Source organism: Canis aureus, chromosome 33, assembly GCF_053574225.1.
Source record: "Canis aureus isolate CA01 chromosome 33, VMU_Caureus_v.1.0, whole genome shotgun sequence".
Taxonomy (NCBI): domain Eukaryota; kingdom Metazoa; phylum Chordata; class Mammalia; order Carnivora; family Canidae; genus Canis; species Canis aureus.
The window spans coordinates 27,187,659-27,210,819 of NC_135643.1; the positions used below are offsets into that span (position 1 = coordinate 27,187,659).

At 36.5% G+C, this 23,161-nt stretch overlaps 1 protein-coding gene and 1 long non-coding RNA gene across 8 annotated transcripts in view; one reads left to right on the forward strand and one right to left on the reverse strand.

The window, feature by feature from the left end:
• Nucleotides 1-416: 416 nt before the first annotated feature.
• TBCK (TBC1 domain containing kinase) overlaps nucleotides 417-23,161 on the reverse strand; it is a 222,592-nt gene continuing 199,847 nt past the window's right edge. For all 5 annotated transcript variants that reach the window (XM_077882204.1, XM_077882205.1, XM_077882206.1 and 2 more), the window contains 2 exons: nucleotides 22,468-22,627; nucleotides 417-988 (listed from right to left, as the gene is read on the reverse strand). In XM_077882204.1, coding sequence (XP_077738330.1) covers nucleotides 878-988; nucleotides 22,468-22,627 — 271 coding nt within the window. In that variant the 3' untranslated portion in view covers nucleotides 417-877. The remainder of the gene's footprint in view (nucleotides 989-22,467; nucleotides 22,628-23,161) is intronic.
• Nucleotides 2,239-23,161, forward strand: part of LOC144303818 (uncharacterized) — a 53,745-nt gene continuing 32,822 nt past the window's right edge. For all 3 annotated transcript variants that reach the window (XR_013370788.1, XR_013370785.1, XR_013370786.1), the window contains exons 1-2: nucleotides 2,239-2,352; nucleotides 18,809-18,946. This is a non-coding gene — a long non-coding RNA (uncharacterized LOC144303818). The remainder of the gene's footprint in view (nucleotides 2,353-18,808; nucleotides 18,947-23,161) is intronic.

Consider the following 23,161-nt stretch of genomic DNA (forward strand, 5'->3'; position numbering starts at 1 on the left):
CACAGGCAGAGAGAGAAGCAGGCCCCATGCAGGGAGCCTGATGTGGGGACTTGATCCCGGGTCTCTAGGATCACATCCTGGGCCAAAGGCTGTGCTAAACTGCTGAGCCACCTGGGCTGCCTGATACCTGAATTCTTAATGATTATACAACCAGTATACTAGCCCTAGACTCATTATGGAGACTTTAATGTGAGAAGTATAGTTCCAGTTGGTTTAAGTCACTCTTATTTTGGGTTTCTCTGCTATAGGTGATAAATAAATGTTCTATCTAATGTGAATGGTTTCTGACTTTCATTTTGCTGGAAGTAAATTATTATTACTTTTTTCAGTGGGCTAAATTCTTCTCAACAAACCATACACACACACAGACACACACATAATCTGTTTGGGCCAAAAATGAGTCACCAAATATAGCATTCACTTATAAGGAATATATTGTGAATAGCTTTTTACTTTTCATTATCATGGAAAGATGACTTCAACCTTCATTCAGTCTATGGTTCTAAATAATACCTTTGTTAGGACTGTCTGTTCAGTGCAACGGGAGACAGATTTTTCAGTGCAATTGAGATTTCTTGATAATGCTAAATCTGCCTTGTCAGCTGAATTCCTCTGGCTTTGTGTTGCACTGTGGTAAAAATACATGATCGGATTTCACTGTTAAGGAAATTCTTTCAGCAATACATGTACAGTCAAGTTTGTTGCCTGGATAGCTGAACATGTGGGTTATGAGATTAAAAAAAAAGCTTCAGGACAAAACTTTATGGCAATGCCGCAATGTGGAAGTCTAGCTGTTTTAGAGTGGTGAGGCTATGAAGAGTTGGGCTGTTGAGGGCTGATATCACTCTGTCCTTTTCACAGTCACAGTCCTGGTTCTTCATATTTGAGGAGATGGGACAGTGAGGAGGCCTGTTGGCTTGATCTTATTAATGCCACCATCTAAAATGCAGATTCTTGGATATTTCATCTTCACAAGATGAGCTGCAAACTAAAAAAAAAAAAAAAAAAAAAGGCCAAATTTATAGAGGATATACAAAATCTCTATTTCTCCTATTCCATTTTTTTCTCAAGCTGTGAAAGACGAAACTACTTTAATAATACTATCACTGATGTATCAATGAATATCATTAATCGAGTTTTTAACATAAATCAAATCACCATTTAACATATTGACAGCTCCTTTATACTATAGAATAAATGTGTCTCTTTAGTTCTCTTTTTAAACTTGTCAGAACAGACAGTAAATATACATGGTAAATATTCAAATAGTATTACAGTGAGAAGTAAATTCCTCCTTCCTGTCTTCTCAGTTTCCCTCTCCAGAGGTCATTAATATTACTATTTTTCATGTATTCTTTCAGTGATAGTTAAAATATTCCCAAATCTATACTGAACAATTTGTGACATTACTGTCAATTTACTAGTTATTGCAATTCCATGTATTATGTCCAAGAGAGAGTCCATAAACTTGTAACATGTTTCTGGAGCAACTTCAATGAACAGTTTGAGACCACAAACTTGGAATGAATTTGAAGAATTGATCTAAGAGGTCTTCTAGATGGCTAACAAAATAGGACTTCAAAAGGTTAACAAGACATACATATATCTTCCTGAGTTGGCCCACATCTACCTACCAGGATCATTGGTTATCTTTCTCCATTCCTTTGCCCTTATGATAAATCAGTCCTGAATTACTTGTCAATCCTGATAGAAATGAGATCACTTTAGGATTCAGAGCAGTTTGGTTGTGCAGGTTACCCTTTGTTGGGAACACGTACTATTTCCTACCAGCTCCTGGATATCCTTTAGTTCTTCTTCAAAAGCCCCTCACCTTCCTCCATCTGCCTAATTTCTACTTATGTCTCTACTCAGACAATTTCTTCTCTACATGCTAAGTCTCCAGTACAAACCTCTCTTGTTAGCCCCCAAAATTCCTTGGGCAAATCTCTGTCTTTTGCTTACCGTGTTTATTTAAATTACCCATTTCAGAGCCTGCTTCATTTACCAAACTGTAAACTCCCCTAGGACAGTGAGCCTGTTCTGTTTCTTTTTATCCCTAGTGCCTGGAACATAACATGAGCTCAATATATGCATATTGGACTGAACTAAACTATGACAAATGACATACAACCTGAAGCAAAAGAATGAAGGAACGAAGGGCTTTCTGGAACTCTGGCATTTTATTTCCATTCCCTCCCCTTCGTGGTATTCTGTTCTATTCTATTCTATTCTAATCTTTGAGTATTTGTGTCCTCATGTTCTTTTCAATTATTTTGTCATAATCTGATCTCAGATCCCTCAAGAAAAATGAATACCTGCTGGCCGTGCTGTTGGGAATATTTGAAGCCTCAAGTAAGCAGTCTAGACTTTATGGTTCAAAAGCTGAATGTTTTGGTCAGGATAAGTTCAAGGCCTCAACACTGGGGATTCTACTTTATTGATCTGGGACTCAAGAATGTGTTTTTGTTGTGGTGCTGGTCGTTGTCTTAAATAAACACCCCTAGATTCTAATGCAGGTAGTCCGAGTACAATATTTTGAGACATACTACATAAGGCAAAAAGATAAAGGTATCAGTAAGTAGATGGATTGGATATTGCTGGACTGAGATTTTTAACAATCTTCAAAACTACTCACAGAAATGGATCTTAATGCTGCTGATCCCACTGATCTTTTCCATTGTTCTCTGCGGTGCTTTAGTAGATTCAATGGCTATTGATATTTCAGACCCTATACTCTTAGCCACCTGAAGGCATCCTTAGTAGTAATTAATGTTGAAGAAAAATAGTGCTTCTGTATTTCAAAAGGTTATCAAGTGAGCTAGACTGCTAATGTGAACTGGTCTTCATACTATTCTTGCCTATTTCTCTTTGAACCTTAGTCCTTCAGAGCAGAGGTGCTAGATTCATCTGCTCTGAGTCAAGTGCAGGCAGCATAGTCCCTGGAACCATATGATTACTGAAAGATCTTTGCTTCATTCTCTCACATGTAACAATACAATTACCATGTAGGCCGCAACTCTAAGATAAACATAGCATTACTGAAAAAATCTTATGGTAAAGAAGTCTTAGCATTCAGTGCTTTCAAAAGACCGTACAAGTCAGAAACAAGTAAGGAAGGACTTCTTATTGTACATTTAACTTAATCTCTCTCAAACTATGCTGTAGAGCTAGAAAGAGTGCCCACAGTTGTAAGGAGGGACATAACAACTAGGTTGCTGTTGAGCTGGAAATGGTAAACGCAAAGTGGGCAGAACAGAGCACTTTGAAACAATTAGAGTGTTGCTACATTGGGGGGTCTAAGAAGAAAAGTAGAAACAGAATACAAGGAGATGGCAAATGTTTAGGTGCCTTGAAAAGCAAGGCTGTGCTTAAGTAAAGAAAAAGCGTCAATGTTGAGTTTTCAGGTAAGGATTTTGAGTTCTGCTCTGCTTGTGGCTGCAATCACCCATGTTAAATACTGGCCCCTAACAGTGAAAGCATGTCTGTATCTTTTCCACTCCTACCATGGCAGCAGTTCCTCTTTTCCATTTATTCATTTATTTATCAAATGTTTTAGTGAGCACCTACTGAGTACTAGGCACTGTTCCAGTTTTTGCAGTGCTTATAGATCAGTGGAGAGAGTAACTAACCAACAAGTAGTATGGCTATTACACAAGCAGAAGTTCAGGGTACCTCTGAATTCAACAGGGATTAAGGGAGCTGTTCCCCCCTCTCCAGCCCTCTTTTCTTGATGCTTGAAGGGAATGGGAACCCAGATGTGATGGCCACTTTGTTGATCAGATAATACACTCTGTGGCTATAGTTTGAAAGGGAGGAAAGAAAGGGCTATGTACAGGGGTGGTTTCCACCGTGTGAAAAAAAGCCATGCCATTCATGGAGAAGATATGTGGTAGAACAGAGAAGAACCAGGCAAGTAGAGTTCAGGGTCTCATCCATCTTTTACTCTTCATCTGGCAGGGCTTTGGCAGGGTTAGGGTGTTAACACACAGGGTACTGGACTTCAGTGATTAAGGATCTAGGGTAGCTTGCAGCTGTAGCTTTGGGAGAGGCCTGACCTCAAAGAGAAGTCACAAACCTAGACTCACTGAGCAATATCCTTGGCAGAAGTGGCAGGATGTCATATTGGACCAGTGGTTATAGAGCTCTCAGAATCTTCTGGGTGCTTTTAGTAAACAGTGATACCCAAGACCCACTCTAGATCAGTAATAAGTAGAATTTCTTGGGATGTAGCTCCAACATCAGGTTTTTTGTTTGTTTGTTTTAAAGACTCCTAGGTGATTCGATTGTATAGCTAGCATTGAGAATAATTTAACTAGGTAATGGGATTCATTTGCTGGTCAGGTTTGTCTGAGATCTCAAACTACAATTTTAGCAGGTATAGTCTTGTGTGGAGAGCAAGTTACTTTGCACTAAAAATGCTGTCATGTTTGCAGGGCTGGGTTTGTGAGACCAAGTCCTATGTGGAGAGAATGGGGTTCTGCACAACCAGCTGAGATCTATAGGTCAACATTCCATTTGGAGTTGGCAGGGTCTGATATTTGCTGGGATAGGATTTGGGGACTCATAGATGGCAAGGCGGCTGCATTTCTTATGGGAAATACTCCCATGTAGAAAAGGCAAAGCTCTTACATTTTTGTCATTCCTCTGGTTAGTAGAATCTGGTGGTGCTTTTCATTTCTAGGGCTTAGTCAGACACACCTCAAAACAGCACTGTCTGAAAGTGGCAGGCCCTTATGGGTGGCACTCCATTTTGTTTTCTCTGTCTTTCATCTTAGCTTGAATTAAGAGGCTGGCATGTTTGTCCACGGAAGTCAAGTTCTATTATAGGAGGAGAATAAGTGGAGGAAAGGGATATTTTGACCTGCCACAGAGTAGTGTAGCTTAACTAAGGCCAAGAAATTAAGGCTGAGTATGGCTAATATTTAAGAGAAGTACAGAACAGGATCATGTTGTTTCTTATTGGGTGTCCTAGGACGCAGGTTTGGTAGAACCCACAGGCAGCTAAGAAAATTTGGCTTCTGCAAGATTCTGAAAGAAGCACATTGTAGGACAATTAAGTTTCTTGATGTGAAACTTTGGCCTTGTGAGTTTAAGTCTGTATGGGGAACTGGACAATTGCCATAAATTGACTAACACTCTAGTGAAGCTCAAACTGAGGTCTTTTTCTCTTCCATTTTATTTGTCCATTCCTTTCCATCCAAATACTGCTAAATTTGGGATATGGAAATACTACTTTTAGTTGGACATAGAACTGAATAAGGGAACTGGTGAATTATCCTATAATGCACAGCTGTAGTAATTTCATTTTCTTGGTTTTATGGATACGAGTCTGATGCTATATTAATCCTATGTATCCTCTTGACTCCTGCAATTCTGAAAATATGGTGTCCATTTAATATTTCTGACACTGTGTCATTGGGGCTGGACTGGTACTTCATGCAAATTATATACCTATTTCTAAGTTTGGCTGGACAACTCAATAAGTGTGGGATGAAAAAATATGACAAATAGAATATGGGATAATTTCTGTATTTAGAGTACAGTGTGGCCTTGTGTTAAAAATAACCCAAGTGCTGTCTTGTTCTGATTATTTAAGAAATTCTGAGGTCATTAATAAGGGTCTTGATCATTTGAAGGGGTTATTTTTTGTGATTCCAATTAGAAACACAATTGGGAAATTTGGTAGTGTAAAGATTGTATCTTTAAAAATTTTTTTAGAAAAATAGTTTGTGTTACATAAGGGGATATATAAATTAATTGTAGTTTTTTTCTAAATAGCTGTAGTTTTCTTGTTTTAATTTTCGGTTTCCTATACAGTTTCCATTTCCATCTTATCTCTTCTCATTTTCTCTCTTTTTATTAGGAAAAATGTCAAAGATCTATATAAAAATAGACAAGAATGGTATAATGAGCTCCTAGGTACCCAAAACCCAGTTTCAACAATTACAACTCAGACAATTTATTTCATTTGTTCCTCCTACCCACTCCTCTTGACCACATCCATTATTTTGATGTAAATCCCATATATCATTTAGTACATAAATATGTATCTTTGAAATAAAAATACTTAAAAGATATAACCACAGTACCATTATCACACCTAGAAAATATTAATAATAATCCCTTAATATAATTTAGTAAGTGTTCAAATTTACAATTACTTCATAAATGTTATCTTTTCCTCCATTCATCTATCCATTCATCCATCCCCTACTTATCTATATTTACAATCTGTTTATTTGCATCAGGATCCAAACAAGGTTCATACATTGTGACTAATGGATGTCTTTTAGCCTCCTGTAATATACATATTTATTCTATCTCTTCATTTCTTTGCAGAAAGTCTATTCTCTCTTGAATCTACTCCAATCAGACTTTTGTCTCTATCACTTCCCTAAAATACACTTAGAAAGGTCAGCAAGAATATCCACTTTGTCACACTGCCAAATTCAATTCTTAAGACTCAATTTGGATCTGATTTGACCCATCAGCATTATCTGACACATTTGATTATACCTTCCTCTTTTCAAAACTCTCTTCCATTGGCTTTCAGTAGGTCAATCTCTCCTAGTTCTCTTACCTCACTAGCTGATCTTTCCAGTCTGCTTTGGTATATTTTCCTTGTCTTCCTGACTTCTGTCCCATTGCTGTTTTCTGAGTTCTCTTCTCCATCTCCATTCTTCCACTAAGTGATATCTAGTCCCATGGCTTTAAGTCTCATCTGTACACTGATGCCTTTAAATTTATGTCTTTAGCCTCTTCCCTGAACTCTAAACTCATGACTCTCTTTCCTCAATATCTCCAGTTAAGTTTTCCAAACTTAACAGTTTCAAAGGAAAACACTTAATTTCTGCTTTTATCTCTACCTCTAAACTTCTGCTGAAGTCTTCCACATATCAGGAAATAGCAGCTTTACTCTTCCAGCTATATAAGCAGCAAATATGGATATATATTTCTTTTTTCTACCAAAGCATCATGTAGTTTCTAACTTTCAAAACATACTGAGAACATAATCACTTCTCACCACCTCTGCTATTGCCACACAAGCCCAAGCAATCATTATTTCTTAAATAGATTACACCACATATTATTCTAACTGGTCTTTCCTACTTCCATCCTTGCTCCAGTGGTCTATTTACCACACAACATGAGTGATCCTTTAAAAATGTTAGATCATATAACCTCTCTTTTCAAAGCATTTTAATGGCTCTTGGTTTTATTATTTTTTTTCAGAATAAAATCTAAAGTCTTTACTTTTATCTATGAGGTCCTACATGAGCTGCCAACCTGCAAACCCTTCCTCCACTCCCCATTTTCAGCCTCTTTAATCTCATCACATCTTAGATTATAGCAATAACTTCTTGTCTGACTGCTTCTCTCCTCATCACCTAAAGTCTTTCACTATATGGCAACCATAATGATTCTATTAAAATAAAAGTCATGGGATGCCTGGGTGGCTCAGAGGTTGAGCATCTCCCTTCGGCCTAGGGCGTGATCCTGGAGTCCCGGGATCAAGTCCCACTTCGGGCTCCCTGCATGGAACCTGATTTTCCCTCTGCCTATGTCTCCCATGAATAAAGAAATAAAATCTTAAAAATAAAATAAAATAAAATAAAATAAAATAAAATAAAATAAAATAAAAGTCAGATCATCATTGTTTCCCATGTTCTAGTGGCTTTCCATCTCATTCCAAATAAGGGCTTTCCTGATCATCTTATAAAGAAAATAAGCCACTAGCCTTCTTTCCCCTCATCCTACTTATTTTCTATTTCAGCATTTATAACCCCTTGATATATATTTACTGACTATAATTGTAAGTATATAGTAAGCTCCATGAAAATAGAGACTTTGTTTTACTTACTACCATTTCTCTAATGCCCAGAAGAGTGCCTAATACACAGAATTTGCTCTAATATCTACTGAAGAACTGATTCATTCATTCAAGAAATGCTTTTTGAGCATCTACAGTGTGTTAGGAAGTATGCTTGGCACTGGTTAAACTGCTTTATTGCCAGCAGAGAAGGAAAAAAGGATTTTAGGAAAATAGTAAGGAAACTAATTGGATCTGGTAAGAGTCAAATATTATTTTCTCTTATTCTTTACTAACAGAGTCTTTGCTCAACTCTTTTAAGTTGAAAGAGGTAAGATAATTTCTCAAACTTATGTTTTTAAAAGGTATCTACATAAGAAAAACAATTTATACAAAAATATTGATGATGAAGTTTATGAATATGTAAATAATAAACTCTTGTGTAATTATTTTGCTGTAGAAGTCCACAGAGTAGTCAGATGACAGTTAATTTTATTTCTAGTTCATTTCCATAGTTCAGGAACTGAAATAGATAAAATCATTTGAAAAGGATGCAGTGGAAGTTTTACTTTCTATTCTTGGGCTCCACATGACTTCTCAGCCTCTGTTCTCTCAAGAAGTTTGGCAATTTCTAGTGGTATGTGGGCCATTTGTTTGTGAAAAACAAGTAAGTTAATATTTTCATGTGCAATGTTAAATTTGTCTTTTTTTTTAAAAGATTTTATTTATTTATTCATGAGAGACAGAGAGAGAGAGAGATAGAGGCACAGACACAGGCAGAGGGAGAAGCAGGCTCCATGCAGGGAACCCGACGTGGGACTCAATCACACCTGGGTTGAAGGCAGCGCTAAACCAATAAGCCACCCGGGCTGCCCTCTTCTTTGTCTTTCTTATATGTAAGTCTAAGAAATCTCATGGGGGTTAAAGGAAGATAATTTAAATTTTTTAAAGTATACATTTTGATTAGAAATGGCAACAAAACTAGATATTTCCTGAAGGCAGGGGTGCCTGGGTGGCATAGTCAGTTAAACATCCGACTTTTGGTTTCAGCTCAGGTCATGATCTCAGGGTCATGAGACTGAGCCCCACATCAAGTTTGGTGCAGTACAGAGTCTGCTTGAGATTCTTTCTCTCCCTCTTCCTCTGCCTCTCTCCCCACTTATGCACACACTCTATAATAAACAAATCTTAAAAAAAAAATTTCCTGAAGGTGCATGATATCTCAGCATACTATAAGTCAATGCAACTTTTTTTCATTGTTTGCTTTGTTGATATCCCAATAATAGACCTTTTCCTCCTCACACGTCAAAATGTTTTCCTTTCTTCCTCTTCCATTTTCCTTTGATCTCTTGTTTTCTTTGTTGATGTCCTCTACCAATCAAGTGCTCTAAAGCAATTTAAAAAAAATTATAAACTTGGGGCATCTGGGTGACTCAGTCGGTTAAGCGACTGCCTTTGGCTCAGGTCTTGGGAATGAACCCCACCTCAGCCTCCCTGCTCAGCGGGGAGCCTGCTTCTCTAGCTTCTTCCACTCCTGGCCACTTGTGCTCTCTCACTCTCTCTCTTTCTCTCTCCAATAAATAAATAAAATCTTGAAAAAATAAATTTGTAAGCTAGTTTATAATGGAGACAATGGATTTATACAGTTTCTTGAAACAAATTTAAGCATCTTTAAAGGGTCTTTTGGCAGTCTATTGTTAAGCCGATTACCTGGAATTTGTCTTCCATTCTGGAATAATGCATTTATAAGCTATTAAATTTAATTACAAGAATGAAAAACCCTACTTTTTTTTTGTATTGTAAAATACTAAGGTGCTTATTTCATATGTGGAAGGATTGTACGTATACACATCCTGTTTTAACTCTTTGAATTCTAGTCTGAACTTCTAAATCCTTAACTGATGTTTTCATACTCATGTCCCATTAGCACTTCAAACTCCCTATGTCTAAAATTCATCAGTCTCTCTAAATCTACTTTCTCTTCCTATCTCTGTTGAAGATATCAGCAGTCCCCGCTGTCCCCCTGCCCCGACCACCACAAAACCCAATCTGGAAATTTTAAGGTTATCTTTGACTTTTAAAGGTTTTTTTTTAAGGTTATTTTTTACTTTTGACTTTGACTCCATGCTCATTTAGTCACAAAGCTGTGTCAGTTCTTTCTGTGCTTGTCTTGGATCCATTCCTTTTTTCCATTCCTCTGCTCCTACTCCATTTTAGATCCTAATTACTCTTGGATTAGTTCCTAAATGGTTCTTGCGCTTTTAGTTTTTCCTTTTCCATTTGCCTGGCACTCTGCTGCCTAAACAGAGCAATTTGGGAGACCCTCAGAAATCCTGAGACCCCCTAACACTATTGTGTAGACTTTTTTCTTTCTAAGGGCTATTGCCCTCAGGCAAGGTGATTCAAGATCTGTGGATCCTTTTCAAGGAATAGCTTGCTTCTCTATAGTCAGGAAGGACAATATATAATATCCAAAAGTCCTTACTGAAAATTTCATTTTGATAATATTGTCTAAAGTTTCTTTGTATTTTGGGATCCCTGGGTGGCGCAGTGGTTTGGCGCCTGCCTTTGGCCCAGGGCGCGATTCTGGAGACCCGGGATTGAATCCCACGTCAGGCTCCCGGTGCATGGAGCCTGCTTCTCCCTCTGCCTGTGTCTCTGCCCCCCACCCCCCCTCTCTCTGTGACTATCATAAATTAAAAAAAAAAAATTAAAAAAAAGATTCTTTGTATTTTAAGGACAAAAGAAATTCTTCATTTTAGATTTATGCTTATTTATTCTTTATATAAATACATGCATCTATTTACATGTAAATTAGAAATTAATGAGAAGACAGTCTTTCAGTGTCCTGAATAAAGTAAGAGAAGATAGTGACAGAATGCTACCAGATGCCTTGAATCATATAATAAAAGCAGTGAGGCCACTTCCCCTATGTTCTTTGGAAAGTTGCAGGGCTTTGCCTATAATTCTCAGACAAACTCCTGTTTCCTTTTCTCCACAGCCATGATAGCTTTGCTAAATGGGGGCTTAGAAACTATTTAGACAGTGGGAGATTGCAAACTTAAGACAAGATCAGCATAAAGGCAGAATCTGGGAAGAACCTAGCATGGAAATAGACTGGGAACATAGAGAAATTCTTTAACTGGTCTCTAGTTTTTGGTGTTTAAAAATTTATATTTTATTGGGATCAAGGGCAATGGAGAGGGAAGACACCAAAAATAATTTGCCAAATGACTTTCTAAAATACAGCTGGTATAGTATCACTTTTCTTCTTAAAAACCTTTAATAGTGCCCCATTGCTAAACGTAAACTCCTCAGTATAGTATTCAAGGCCATCTATTTCCAGACTCCTCACCTATCTTTCCAGACTTGTCTGTAGCTAAAAAAATGCTCTTCAAAGAAGCCCTGTGCTTTCCAATCAGCATGTGCTATTTGCTTTGTCTGGAATATTCCCTCCTGACGATGGCTCTCCTCCCAAGACATTTCATTACTGAAATTCTACTCATAATTCAAGGTGTATTATCATCTTCTCCATGAAGGAACCCTTCATTTAACTGGAAGAAATTTCTTCCTTCTCACTGATTTTCTAGAACTTTAATTATAAATTTCACACAGCACATGCTACATTCTGCTTTGAGTTTTAATTGGTTGTATACATGTCTTATCTTCCTAACTAGAAGTTGTTGATGGCAAGAGACCATGTCTTTCTCCTTTTTGTTTCCTCATAATAGTTTCCATCAGGGAACTGGAGGGTATTATGCTGAGTGAAATAAGTCAACCGGAGAAGGACAAACATTATATGGTCTCATTCATTTGGGGAATATAAATAATAGTGAAAGGGAATAGAAGGGAAGGGAGAAGAAATGGGTAGGAAATATCAGAAAGGGAGACAGAACATGAAGACTCCTAACTCTGGGAACAAACTAGGGGTGGTGGAAGGGGAGGAGGGCAGGGGGTGGGGGTGAATGGGTGATGGGCACTGAGGGGGGTACTTGACGGGATGAGCACTGGGTGTTATTCTGTATGTTGGCAAATTGAACACCAATAAAAAATAAATTTATTATTAAAAAAAAAGTTTCCATCAGAAAGAACTTTCCATCAGAAAGAACCATAAGAACTTAATATTTGTTTTCTTGAATTAAAGTAGTAGTTGATATTATTATTTTTTCTTTTGCCTTCCCCTTTTCACTAATTTCTGCATATGTTCAGTCTATAGTAAATTATTATTTTTCATGTGTTCATTCATTAACTTAGTCATTAATTCAAACATCAAATATTTATCAAATGCTTTCTACTTCAAAGGCATTATGCCAGGAGCCAGGAGTACAATGAATATAATCCTTGTCCTCAGAGAGCTTGGAGTTTAGTTGGGGATACAGAGAAGAGGCAATTAAAATGCCATTTGATAAATGCTATATAGAGCCATCATTTATGGTTGTACAAATTATGTCTTGCATGAGAGAACCTGGAAAAGAGCATGAAATGTAGCCCCTCTTTTCTCTTCCAAACTTTGTGTCCTTACCTGTTGCTGTGTGCCGCTAAAGGAAGGATGGGTTTTTAAATAAAACACACAGAAATTCTATATATGATAGTGGTCCCATTGTCATTATAAAAGTAAAAAAATATCCTATGAGCCTTTGGCAAGGGTACTTAGTCCCAGACTTGAGTTAAGATAGAGTTCCTTGAAGAAATGGTATATAAACAGTCTTTTAAGACACATGGGAATTACCTAGGTGAACAGAAGTAGGAAGAATGCTCCAAGTAGAGAGAAATACAAAAAGATAGTACATAAAGAAATACAAGTAGTTCTTGTAGTGGAACCTAAGAGGCTAAGGGAAGAGCTGTGAGGGATGAGCTTGTTTCACAAAGCAGAGTCCAGATCATGAAGGGCCTTGTAAATCGTGAGTAGGATTTGAATTTTATTTTGAAGGCAACAGAAAGTCACAGAGACATTTTGACAAGGATCAGTTTACATTTCAAAAGCTTGCCCTAGTTGTGGGGCAAAACTGGGGGAAGGGGATTGCAAGTCAGGCATGAGGTACTGGTGATCTGAGTTAAGACAGGTGGGGAGTAGGGATGAGGGAATTCCAGACCTAGTTAGCAAGGTGATAAGACAAACAATAATTTTCTATATAATTTGTCATCACTAGTTGAGAATGTGAGATAATTCACTATTTCATTCAAACAGACTGGGTGGTATAGAAAAAAATGTAGGAACTTTGTAGTTAACACAGAGTTTGAGTCAGGGTTCTGCCACTGGTTAGCTGTGGGATCCAGGGTATGTCACTTAGCTTTTGTGGCTTTAGTGTCCTCACCTGTTAATATGTAGTAATATATTGAGTAGTATACTTGAGTATTGTTGGATTAGATATAGTATGTATAAGTGCTTGATTCATAGTAAATAGTATAAGCTAGTTTTCTTCTTCCTTTTCTCTTTCCCTAATTGATCCATTAATAGGAGAGCCATTTACAATACCTCACAATTATACAGATTTAAACTTAAATAGCAGATTTGTCTCCAAATGGGGTATCAGGTAGGGTTTACAGTATTTATGAACTGTTTATAAAACAGTAAGTGCTACTGTTTACTAGGTTACATATACTGTGAGCAATTAGATGAAAGCTATTTCAAAAAATGACACATTTGTACATCACTTTACAGGTAATTTTAATTAGTTCAAATTCTAAAACTCATGATGGACTCTTGGTTTAAAAGTTTTCCTTTATACTAATCTAATTTTTAATTTATGATAGTTGATTGTGTTTATCCACATGGCAGTTGGGATCTAGTGTTTATCCATATGGCAGTTGGGATCTTCCTATAGATTTACAGATTAGGTTTAACAATAGCTTATACTTTCAAAGAAGGCCTCTTAAGAATGGCTATGTGGAATTTTTTTTTTTTTGGAAAGCTGATATTAAGAAAATAGAAAAAGTTTTTAGACATGGCAAAGTTTTTTTGAAAACAGTTCTTATTCTAATAGGAAAAAAGGATACTGGCTTATATTAGAAGATAAGCCTCTTCTGATAAAATTTCATCATCTAATATCATCATGTATCAGGAGCCCTAATGAGCCTTGTGGTACATTTTCCTTTGATCTGTGATATTTGGGACCAGAATTTCAGCAACAAATCATTTATCAACTTGTGTTTATACTAGACAACTGAGAACAGTAAACCCATACTGTGTCTTAGCCACTGGCCATATTATACACATAGTATACTATGCTCTGAAAAGAATGTATACAATAAAAACTCAGATTCAAAACAGTTGGGGCTATGATGGATCATAGCCAAGTTCCAGCCTCTGTAGGTCAAGTGGGAGGGCAACTATGGTTAGTTTGTTAATCAGCCACAGACATTCCTGTGGTAAGGAGTAATTAATTAAATGGTGGGCCGTGGAGGGCAGGGTGGGTACGTAGAATAACACATACTGAGAAAAGATAACTTTCATCTTGTGACAGGTCATGAATATAAGGTGCCAGAGATCACAAGATTCAGATGATGACTTGGCAGTTTTTCCTGAAAATTGGAAATGTGTTCCCTCTGTCTTTTTAAAAACTGCTTGTACACATAATACATCTAGTAAAGATGTTTAAAAAACAAAGTCTGGTTAGGTGTTTTAAGGCTCCCACGGTGCTTTTTACTTCACAAATCCTTTGAAAAGTTATGAGAACAGGGACTCTATAGGGCAAGTTTTAGCTGGGTGGTCTTTTAAAGTAAGTTATCCTCCATCATTTAACAAATGTTATATGGAAGACTTTTCACTGTTACTTGTAGGTCTCATATTATGTCTAGTGTGTTCAAGCCACATTAATATCTAAAATGTTTCCTTATAATCTGATATAAACCCACAGACCAAAACATTTGCTGACAAGAAGGCAAAGAATAAGCCAGGAAGAAAGCCAACTTTAACCATAGCCAGTGCTTATGGGTCTAAAATGACCAAGAAAGAATTCCTTGCATATTTGGAACTCATAAAAGAGATTCACTTCCCATTCTTTACCAAAATGCTTAAGGCACAATTATAAAGAGGCCTGATATATTTTCTGACAGGTAAGAGATCTCATACAAAGAGGTTTAAAAGTATTATATTAATCTGAAGACTAGGTAGATACTATCTGGAGCCAGTGAAGTTTACTGTGGGGACAACATATGCTGAATTGGCTCAAAGTGTTTTCAGAGTCACCTAGTCCCCTCTGAGCACTCTTGCCAAGGGATGACAATGTGGAAGCCTTACATTACTGTAGTACAGACCGACTTTCAACCTAACATCCCAAACCAAATAACACTGGCTTCCAGAGGAGGGTAAATAAACACAAATGGACGGTCATTTTTTTTTAGAAAAATAGCTGCAACGGCATGCTTTCCTTTTACGAATATGATTATTTGCAGTTGATAACATGCCATTTTATAATTTTAATTCTTACTTGGGTATGTAGAATGTATCAGGCACTCACACTCTTTAGTCATAGAACCTCCACCAAAATCATCTCTTGTCTAGGTTTCTAAATCAACTGTTATTCGAAAATATATGTTTGGCTCTTTTCTATTTTTTTTTTGTTTTGTTTTGCATTGTTTTATTTTAAAGGAAAGAATAATAGCAATAATAGTACACAAGGCTGATTACTGTCACTGGCTCTTATGTTCTCAGATGAGTATTTCTTTTGATGACAAAAGAAAAGCACTAATTTTATGCCAAGAGTAAGGCATTTTAAGGGAAAGACAAGATGTTCCTCATATTTTCTAAAGGGTTGACAAAACAGAGTGAAATGCAAAGATTTCATTAATTTCTTTCTTAGATAACCTTTAGAATGTGGTACACTGGCAGGGATGAAATTCTTGTGGTCTTATAACTACAAAATATAATCTGGATAGGGTAATTATAAAGTCTTACACATTTCAGTGACTAATACAACAATACAATATTTAGTGTTTTTCTAAAAGACTTAGTAAAGGTAGAGAAACACCAGCTGGAGTTTCATTTTGTTCTGGTCCATGTTGTTGGCCATTTTCCAGTCTGATAGCCATCACTAGCTCTAGAGTTGGATCTTACTACATTCTTTCCCCACAGGGGAGAAAAAAAAGTAACCCCATAACACATTAAAGCATGCTACCGTGCTGTTAACATTCTCCTTAAACATTATAATTTACTTCTAGGAAAGATGTCAGTGCATGATGGTATTTTGTCCAGCAGAGATACAAGACTTGGACCTTATGTTGGGAGTGGGGTAGTGTAATGGTATCAAAACACAAAATGTATGCATACATTTCTCCTCAGGTAATATTTGATTAATGTTAAAAATAAAAATTTCCTTTAATCTGAGTAATCTGCTCAAGGATATAACAATGATTCTTCTCATGGGTTCATTTAATCCATAATTTGGATGGTGGATTTATCTCTGCCTCTCCCTACTGATCTGAATATACACAGATTTATACACAGGCTGTCTGAGATTAATTCAGCACCTTTCAGTTTTGTAAGGGATGTCTTTTATGGTGCTTTCTGTACAGATCATGCTGGCATGTTTTCCTTCTATGCCCAGGAAATCTAATTCTGGCTTACCAATCAAAGTGCAGTTTCTCATGTGAGTTTTAAAAAGATGATTATCTCTGCAGTGAGACAAGAATGATATCTTGCCATCTTTTTCATTTCAAATGTTACATGAAGCCTGAATTGACTTTACCCTTCTTTTGATACAGAAGTCTTCCTACTCCTATTAACCCTACTAACTATGCAGTCTGCATTTGTTTGATTTGTCAAGTTAAACTCAGTCACACAGCAGCAAGGATCAGCACAAAATCTGACCCACCCTTTGGAGCAGCAGTAGACAGTTCAGAGACTCAGGACTCCACTTCAATTATCTGAGAACACCTGACATTCCTTGATGCTGACATGACATTGTTCTCAGAATATCTGGATGTGCTTAATTATGTAATAGCTCACTGCTTAATTTAACCTATAGCATAAGGTGAATTAAAGATGACCTGACAAGTGAGATTGAGTAGGACTTAGAAGGAGAAGCCCTATGTGGTACCCTAATTACACTAAGATCTTGTAGTCCTCTTTTTTTGCCTTGTTCAGGGGAAAAGCGATCTTTTAGCTAGGTTAGAAATGGCAGATTCTAAAAGTTTCCTGGTGTATTTAATGCGGAAGCTAGGCCAAATACAAAAGCCCTATGAAGTAGTAAGTACAAAGAAACCAATAAATCGTTAATCAATTGTAATTACAGGAAATAGTGAATATATACATAAAACAGGATCATATATTTTCCAATTTTTGTCAGGTACACAAATAAGCTGTAATTCTCAGACCTGTTTTGCCCTCTCCTATGTCATTTTAGACAACATATTCAATACACTTGGCCATTATAGAGTAAATTCTTCATATCTGTATTACAAAAGACACTCTGGTCCTAATTCATATGTCAAATGGGTGATTTTAATACTGTTACACACTAGGTAAGACGCTCATTTTTTTATCTTTCTTGCAGTTGCTCAATGATATTTTGCTACATGTTGAATTAAATATTGAGAGCCATTTTATTTTATTGAGATATAATCTATTCCATTTAATATTTTTATTTGTTGGATTTCCAGTTTAGTTCTTTTACTAGGTCTTAAAAGAAGATGTAAAACCAGAAGAATTACAATCAGTACCTACTGTTTTGTAAGTAAGAAATTTCCTAGTCCAAATATGGGTTTGACATAAAAATCATAAACTTTTGCAAAGATAATTTGTAACTGTACTAACTAGAATTGGTACCTCTGCTTTCTTTTCACAGTGTTCAACCATGGCTTCCTTACTCTTTTCAAAATAGGACCCTGCCAGCTGCAGTGCACTGATTTTAACTTAGAAGAAAACCTGTTAGTTGCTTGGAAATCACTGTGTTTTGTTTGTTTTCTTTTTTTAATACTCACAGGGGAAGAAGATATGAGAGCTCTTATGAAAGAGTCTCTACTACTGTTTGACCAAAAATTGTAGGGCTCAGATGAACTGTGTAAAGTAGGGAAGTTTGAACATACCCAAACCTAGAACTTTTTAAAAATTGCTATTTTAACCATTTTTAGGTGTACAATTCAATGGCATTAAGTACATTCACAATGGTATACAACTGTCACCACTAGTTATTTCCAAAATTTCTTATCATCTCAAATAGAAACGCTGTACTCATTAAGAAAAACTCAGATTCTCCCCTCTCTCAGCCCTTAATAACACTAATTTACTTTCTGTTTCCATGAATTTGCCTATAACAGATAGTTCATTTAAGTGGAATCACAGAATATTTGTCCTTTTGTGTTTGGTTTATTTCAATTTAGCATGAGCTTTTTAAGGTTCATCCACACTGCAGTATGCATCAGAACTTCATTCCTTTTTATGGCTGAATAATATTACACTGTATGTATATTCTATATTCTGTTTATTCATTCATCTGTTGCTAGACACTTGGGTTGTTTCCACCTTTTGGCATTCTGATTAGTGCTATAAACACTGGCATACAAGTATGTATCTGTTTGAGCTAGTGTTTTCTATTCTTTTGGGTATTTACATAAGGGTGGAATTGCTGGTCATAATGTAATACTACATTTATGTTTTGATGGAATTGCCAAACTGTTAAACTGATTTCTACAGAAGTTGCATCATTTTACATTCCTACCAGCCTTGAGCCAGAATTTCTTTCCAAATTTTCCATATCCTTGCCAACGGTTAGGTGTGAAGTAGTATTCCATTGTGGTTTTGATTTATATTTCAGTAAAGACTAATGATGTCAAGTATCTTTTCATGTGCTTATTGTCCATTTGCATGTTTTCTTCATACCCTAGAGCCAAAGGGATTAGGAGCTGGAAAGAGAGTAGTTAGAGAAGGCTTTCTAGGGAGAAGTGTTAACCTTCAGTAGAGGAATTCAGCAAACCTGAGATGATTTTTGAGGGAAGAATACAAGAGGATAAATACCCTTGACTCTTTCCCTCCCATAACTTGTCACAACTTCCCATTAGCTCAATAGCTGGAAGCCAGAGAACATGGAAGCCAGCCTCCTAAGGCAGAGAGAAGAATGAAGAAGTGTGGAAAATGAATCTAGAATGAAAGGTGGAACAAATGGAAGCTACCTACTACCACGAATACACAGAATTCCGGTAAATAGACTTTAAACTGAGATGCTTCCAACTTATGTGGTGGTGGTGGGGAAGCATTAGTAAAGTCATACAGATCTGTACAGCAGATAAACAGCATAAGCAAATATCTGAAGTTTTTAACCCTATAGTGAGAAAAATTATGAAAATACATCTCTATATAAATATTCCTTTTTAAAAAAGATTTTATTTATTTATTCATGAGAGATAGAGGCAGAGATGTAGGCAGAGGGAGAAGCAGGCTCCCCATAGGGAGCCAAATATGGAACTTGATCCCGGGACCCAGGATCATGACCTGAGCCAAAGGCAGATGCTCAAATACTGAGCCACTCAGGTGCTCCCAAATACTGAATTCTTTTCTCAAAAATAATTTCCTGATGTTGGATTGAAGCATGAATAGTTGAGCATACAATTTGTTTGTTGTCTACAAGTACTAATGACCATGCAGTTTGAAGAAGAAGGAATTATTCATAAGTTTCTGATAAGGAAGACATTGGCTAATTTATTCATGTGATGGCTCTTCATTTATCATTATTATCATATATTGTTATTATTTCATACAAATAGTCATGCTTCCAGATTTTCTTCATATTTTGAACTTTTAAATTTGCACTATGATATAGCATTTCATAGTGTTTTATAGCATATAACAAATGACAAATGCTTTATAACTGATTATTTAATGAAATAAATTAGTTATCTACATATTTTTATATATGTTTTAAACTTTATGGTAAAGTTAGAACACAATTCTAGATATTAGTACAATGAGTAGGATGCTTTAAAGCATTCAGCATATTTAAGAAAATTAAATTATACAGAGTCTACTTATTAGATAACCATCTTTCAAATGGTGAATGCTTTATAAAAATAGAGCCTTAAGCTTGTCAGCCTAAAGAGCATGGAAGTTTATTTCAGGTCTTGGTTTCATATACTAGGAAGAACTATTGTGATTAGTTAGAAGTCAGAATAAGTCTATTTAAAAACAAACATACAGAAAACAGGACCAATGGCAGTATCAGACTCAAAAGCCTTAAGAACTTACTAAGAGGGTGGCCATAATGGAGTCATAATGGAGTTGTGTTTCAAACCTGGCTCTGAAACAGGCAAATTAAACTTTAAGTCTAAGGTTTACTCATATGTAAAATGCATAGAATGCCTCCCTCATAGAAGAATGTTGTGTAGAATGAAATGAGATGACATATGAAAAGTACTTGCTACTTACAAAGACAGTCAATAACTATCATTGCAAGGACTTCTCCCTAAGGTTGTCTATCACTTGGAACCCAGAAATACGTGCTTTTCAATAGTATTTCTGTGGCTTGAATGTATTGATATGCATTGTAATTGAAAATTTATATTTTTCATTGGAATGCTATGGCAGTACAGATTAATGCAGCAGTAGGATTATGGTAGTAATAAAATAAGAATGGCAATTATTATTGTCTAACAATTTACATTAAAACAATTTAGATATCATGACTTTACTTTTAAAATGTTCTCATTTACTTAAAATTGCACATTTGTCATTTAGTATACTTTCTCTGAAATAGGTGTATTTAAATTGTTCCCTGTCAGATGCCTGAAATAATTATATAAAACATGAGTGAGTGATATATGTCATAACTAATAACCACTCAGATACTTCTTTAGTATGTTCAATTAAGGTTCCTCATCAGGGATGACCATCATTTAGTGTCAAAAACCATTGTTACCATTAGCCCCGTACTTCTGAGATAAGGATTACTGGATGCTTAAAATGGTCTAGGACCAAAAGGTTTAAAGTTTTCATCTCACTACATTTCTAGATTATTCAGTATATATAGACATTAAGGAATGCACATGTTAGAGTGGAATATTTTATCTCCACCGCTGAATTCTTTGAGAAGTTTTTCTAGGTGTATTTCTAACTTTCTTTTTGTCCCTCTCTTCACTCTGCCCAGGGTAGTGGAGGAGTGATTTACTTGATTGGTAAATTTGGGAAGGCTCCGCCTTACCTTTCTTCATTCTGGAAATAAGCTACCTGCAGGAACAAACTACTTCTATTACTTTTCCAGGAACAGATTCGTCCCTCCTTTAGAAAAAGGGTTTATCCTGGTTCAGTGTTGCCTGTATCTGGATTATGTTCACCAGTTCTGGGGGATTTGTGAGCAAGCCCATTTGGCTCTCATATTAAATTATATTTTCCAACTTGTCTTTTATAAAAAAAAAATAAGTGATATTTTTGACCTCCATATGCTACTCCTTGTTTTATTTTCAATTCACTTAGAACATAGGGAAGAGGGAAACATTTTATTTTTTCATATTCTCGTATATGAAAATTGATATCCTTCCTGAATTCTCTATCATCAAAAAGTTTTGAGCCTACAGTAAATAAAATCTCCAAATCCAATAAATTCCATCATGATAAGCTTTCAGAGAACCCAGCCAAGCCCCAGTGTGCTTTTCCCATGGAAAGAATAGAAGCTATTTCTATGCAATTTCAGAAAGAAGTTCAAAAACAAAAACAAAAATGAAACATCATAGCTTATCATTTGGATCTAAGTTTACTACTGATCTTGATGTTGCACACCGAGAAAAAAGCATTAATTCTTTTACTTGGAAAAGGTGAATAAGCTTTTCAGTGTAAGAATATAGTCAGATCTTGAAAGCTCGTTTGATTTGTGGCTAATTCCTGTGGAAATATACTCTTCCGGGTATCATTATGATGTAGGAATGAGTTAGGGGCAGACGGGGCTAGGCAGGGAAAGATAAGGAAAGGCCCCAGAGTCAGGTTCCTACCCAACCCAAGAGGTGAGACAGAAAAATCAGAAAAAAATGAACCTGGCTCCCTAGCTCTAAATGTTAGGAAGTATCCCTCCTTAATGGCTACTAAGTAATGGCTACAGAAGTCCCAGATATAGAGAAAGGATAGGAGGAGATATTAATCAGAAATAAGGGAACACCGTGTTTGTGCTCACCTTATTTATTTATTTATTTATAGACTTATTTACTTATTTATTTATGATAGACACACACCCAGAGAGATTGAGAGAGAGAGAGAGAGAGAGAGAGAGAGAGAGAAAGAGGCAGAGACACTGGCAGAGGGAGAAGCAGGCTCCATGCCAGGAGTCTGACATGGGACTCGATCCCGGGACTCCAGGATCACGCCCTGGGCCAAAGGCAGGCACCAAACCGCTGAGCCACCCAGGGATCCCCTGTGCTCACCATATTAAAAAAAAAAAAAAAAATCTTGCTTGTTACAAGTCCACTATGTTTGTTCTAAATATCCACCCTGATGTTGACAAGAAATTTGCCAAGTTCCCTGGTCAGTTTCCTATAAAAGACAGACTGTAAATGCCCTCAGTGGCAACCCTATTGGGACCCTCTCACTTTTGAGAGCTTTCTCTGTATCTCTGCTTCATAAACTTCTATCACTTTGCTCATTTTCTTTTGTCCTCGAGATTCATTCTTCTACTCCCTAAGACAAGAACCAAGCTCTCCTAAAACAATTATGTGCATATGACATTTCTGCATACACTTACCTCTGCTGTGTGCTTTGCCACATGCCCCACGATGACAATGACCTTTCCTTTGAAGCTCTGGAGCACAGTAGTGAAAGGGCCCTGGGTAAGCTCTCCTTCTGCAGTGAAGGCAGCACTGAATGGAATGTTGATGCTGCCTGAAATATGACCCCGAATAAAACTGAGAAAGAAAGCTTAAGGAAAACATTTGTGTGTAGAAGTGAGTGTGTGAGGGAAACTCACAGAGGGAATTGATTCACAGAAGACAGTACATTGAAATAAATGTACAAACAAAACCAGATTTAAAAATTCCCTGAGCAGACAAAACTAGTTTAGTCATACAAGCAAACTTTAGTTTGACTTATTTTGCAAGACAAGTGAGGCCAACTTAACCTTGGTCACTTCTGGCTTATGCCTCTGAAAATCATAAAACTTAAATTGTTGCCCCAAATTGTTGAGGTAACCCCTAATCAATTCCTTTTCATTTAAGAAAATTCTAATATTGTAACCAAAGTCAAAAATAAACAGTAACTGCCTCCACATTGTAAAAGCTGCTTTATAACAATATATCCTTGAACCTCATTTCACACTTTTGTTTGAGTGCTCCTGATTTGTAGACTTTTTGGTATGTGCACAATAAGCTTTTACTAATTACTACTTCAAAGACTTATTTATTTTACTTCTAGTTTTTAGTGTTTTATCCCCCCTGAACTTT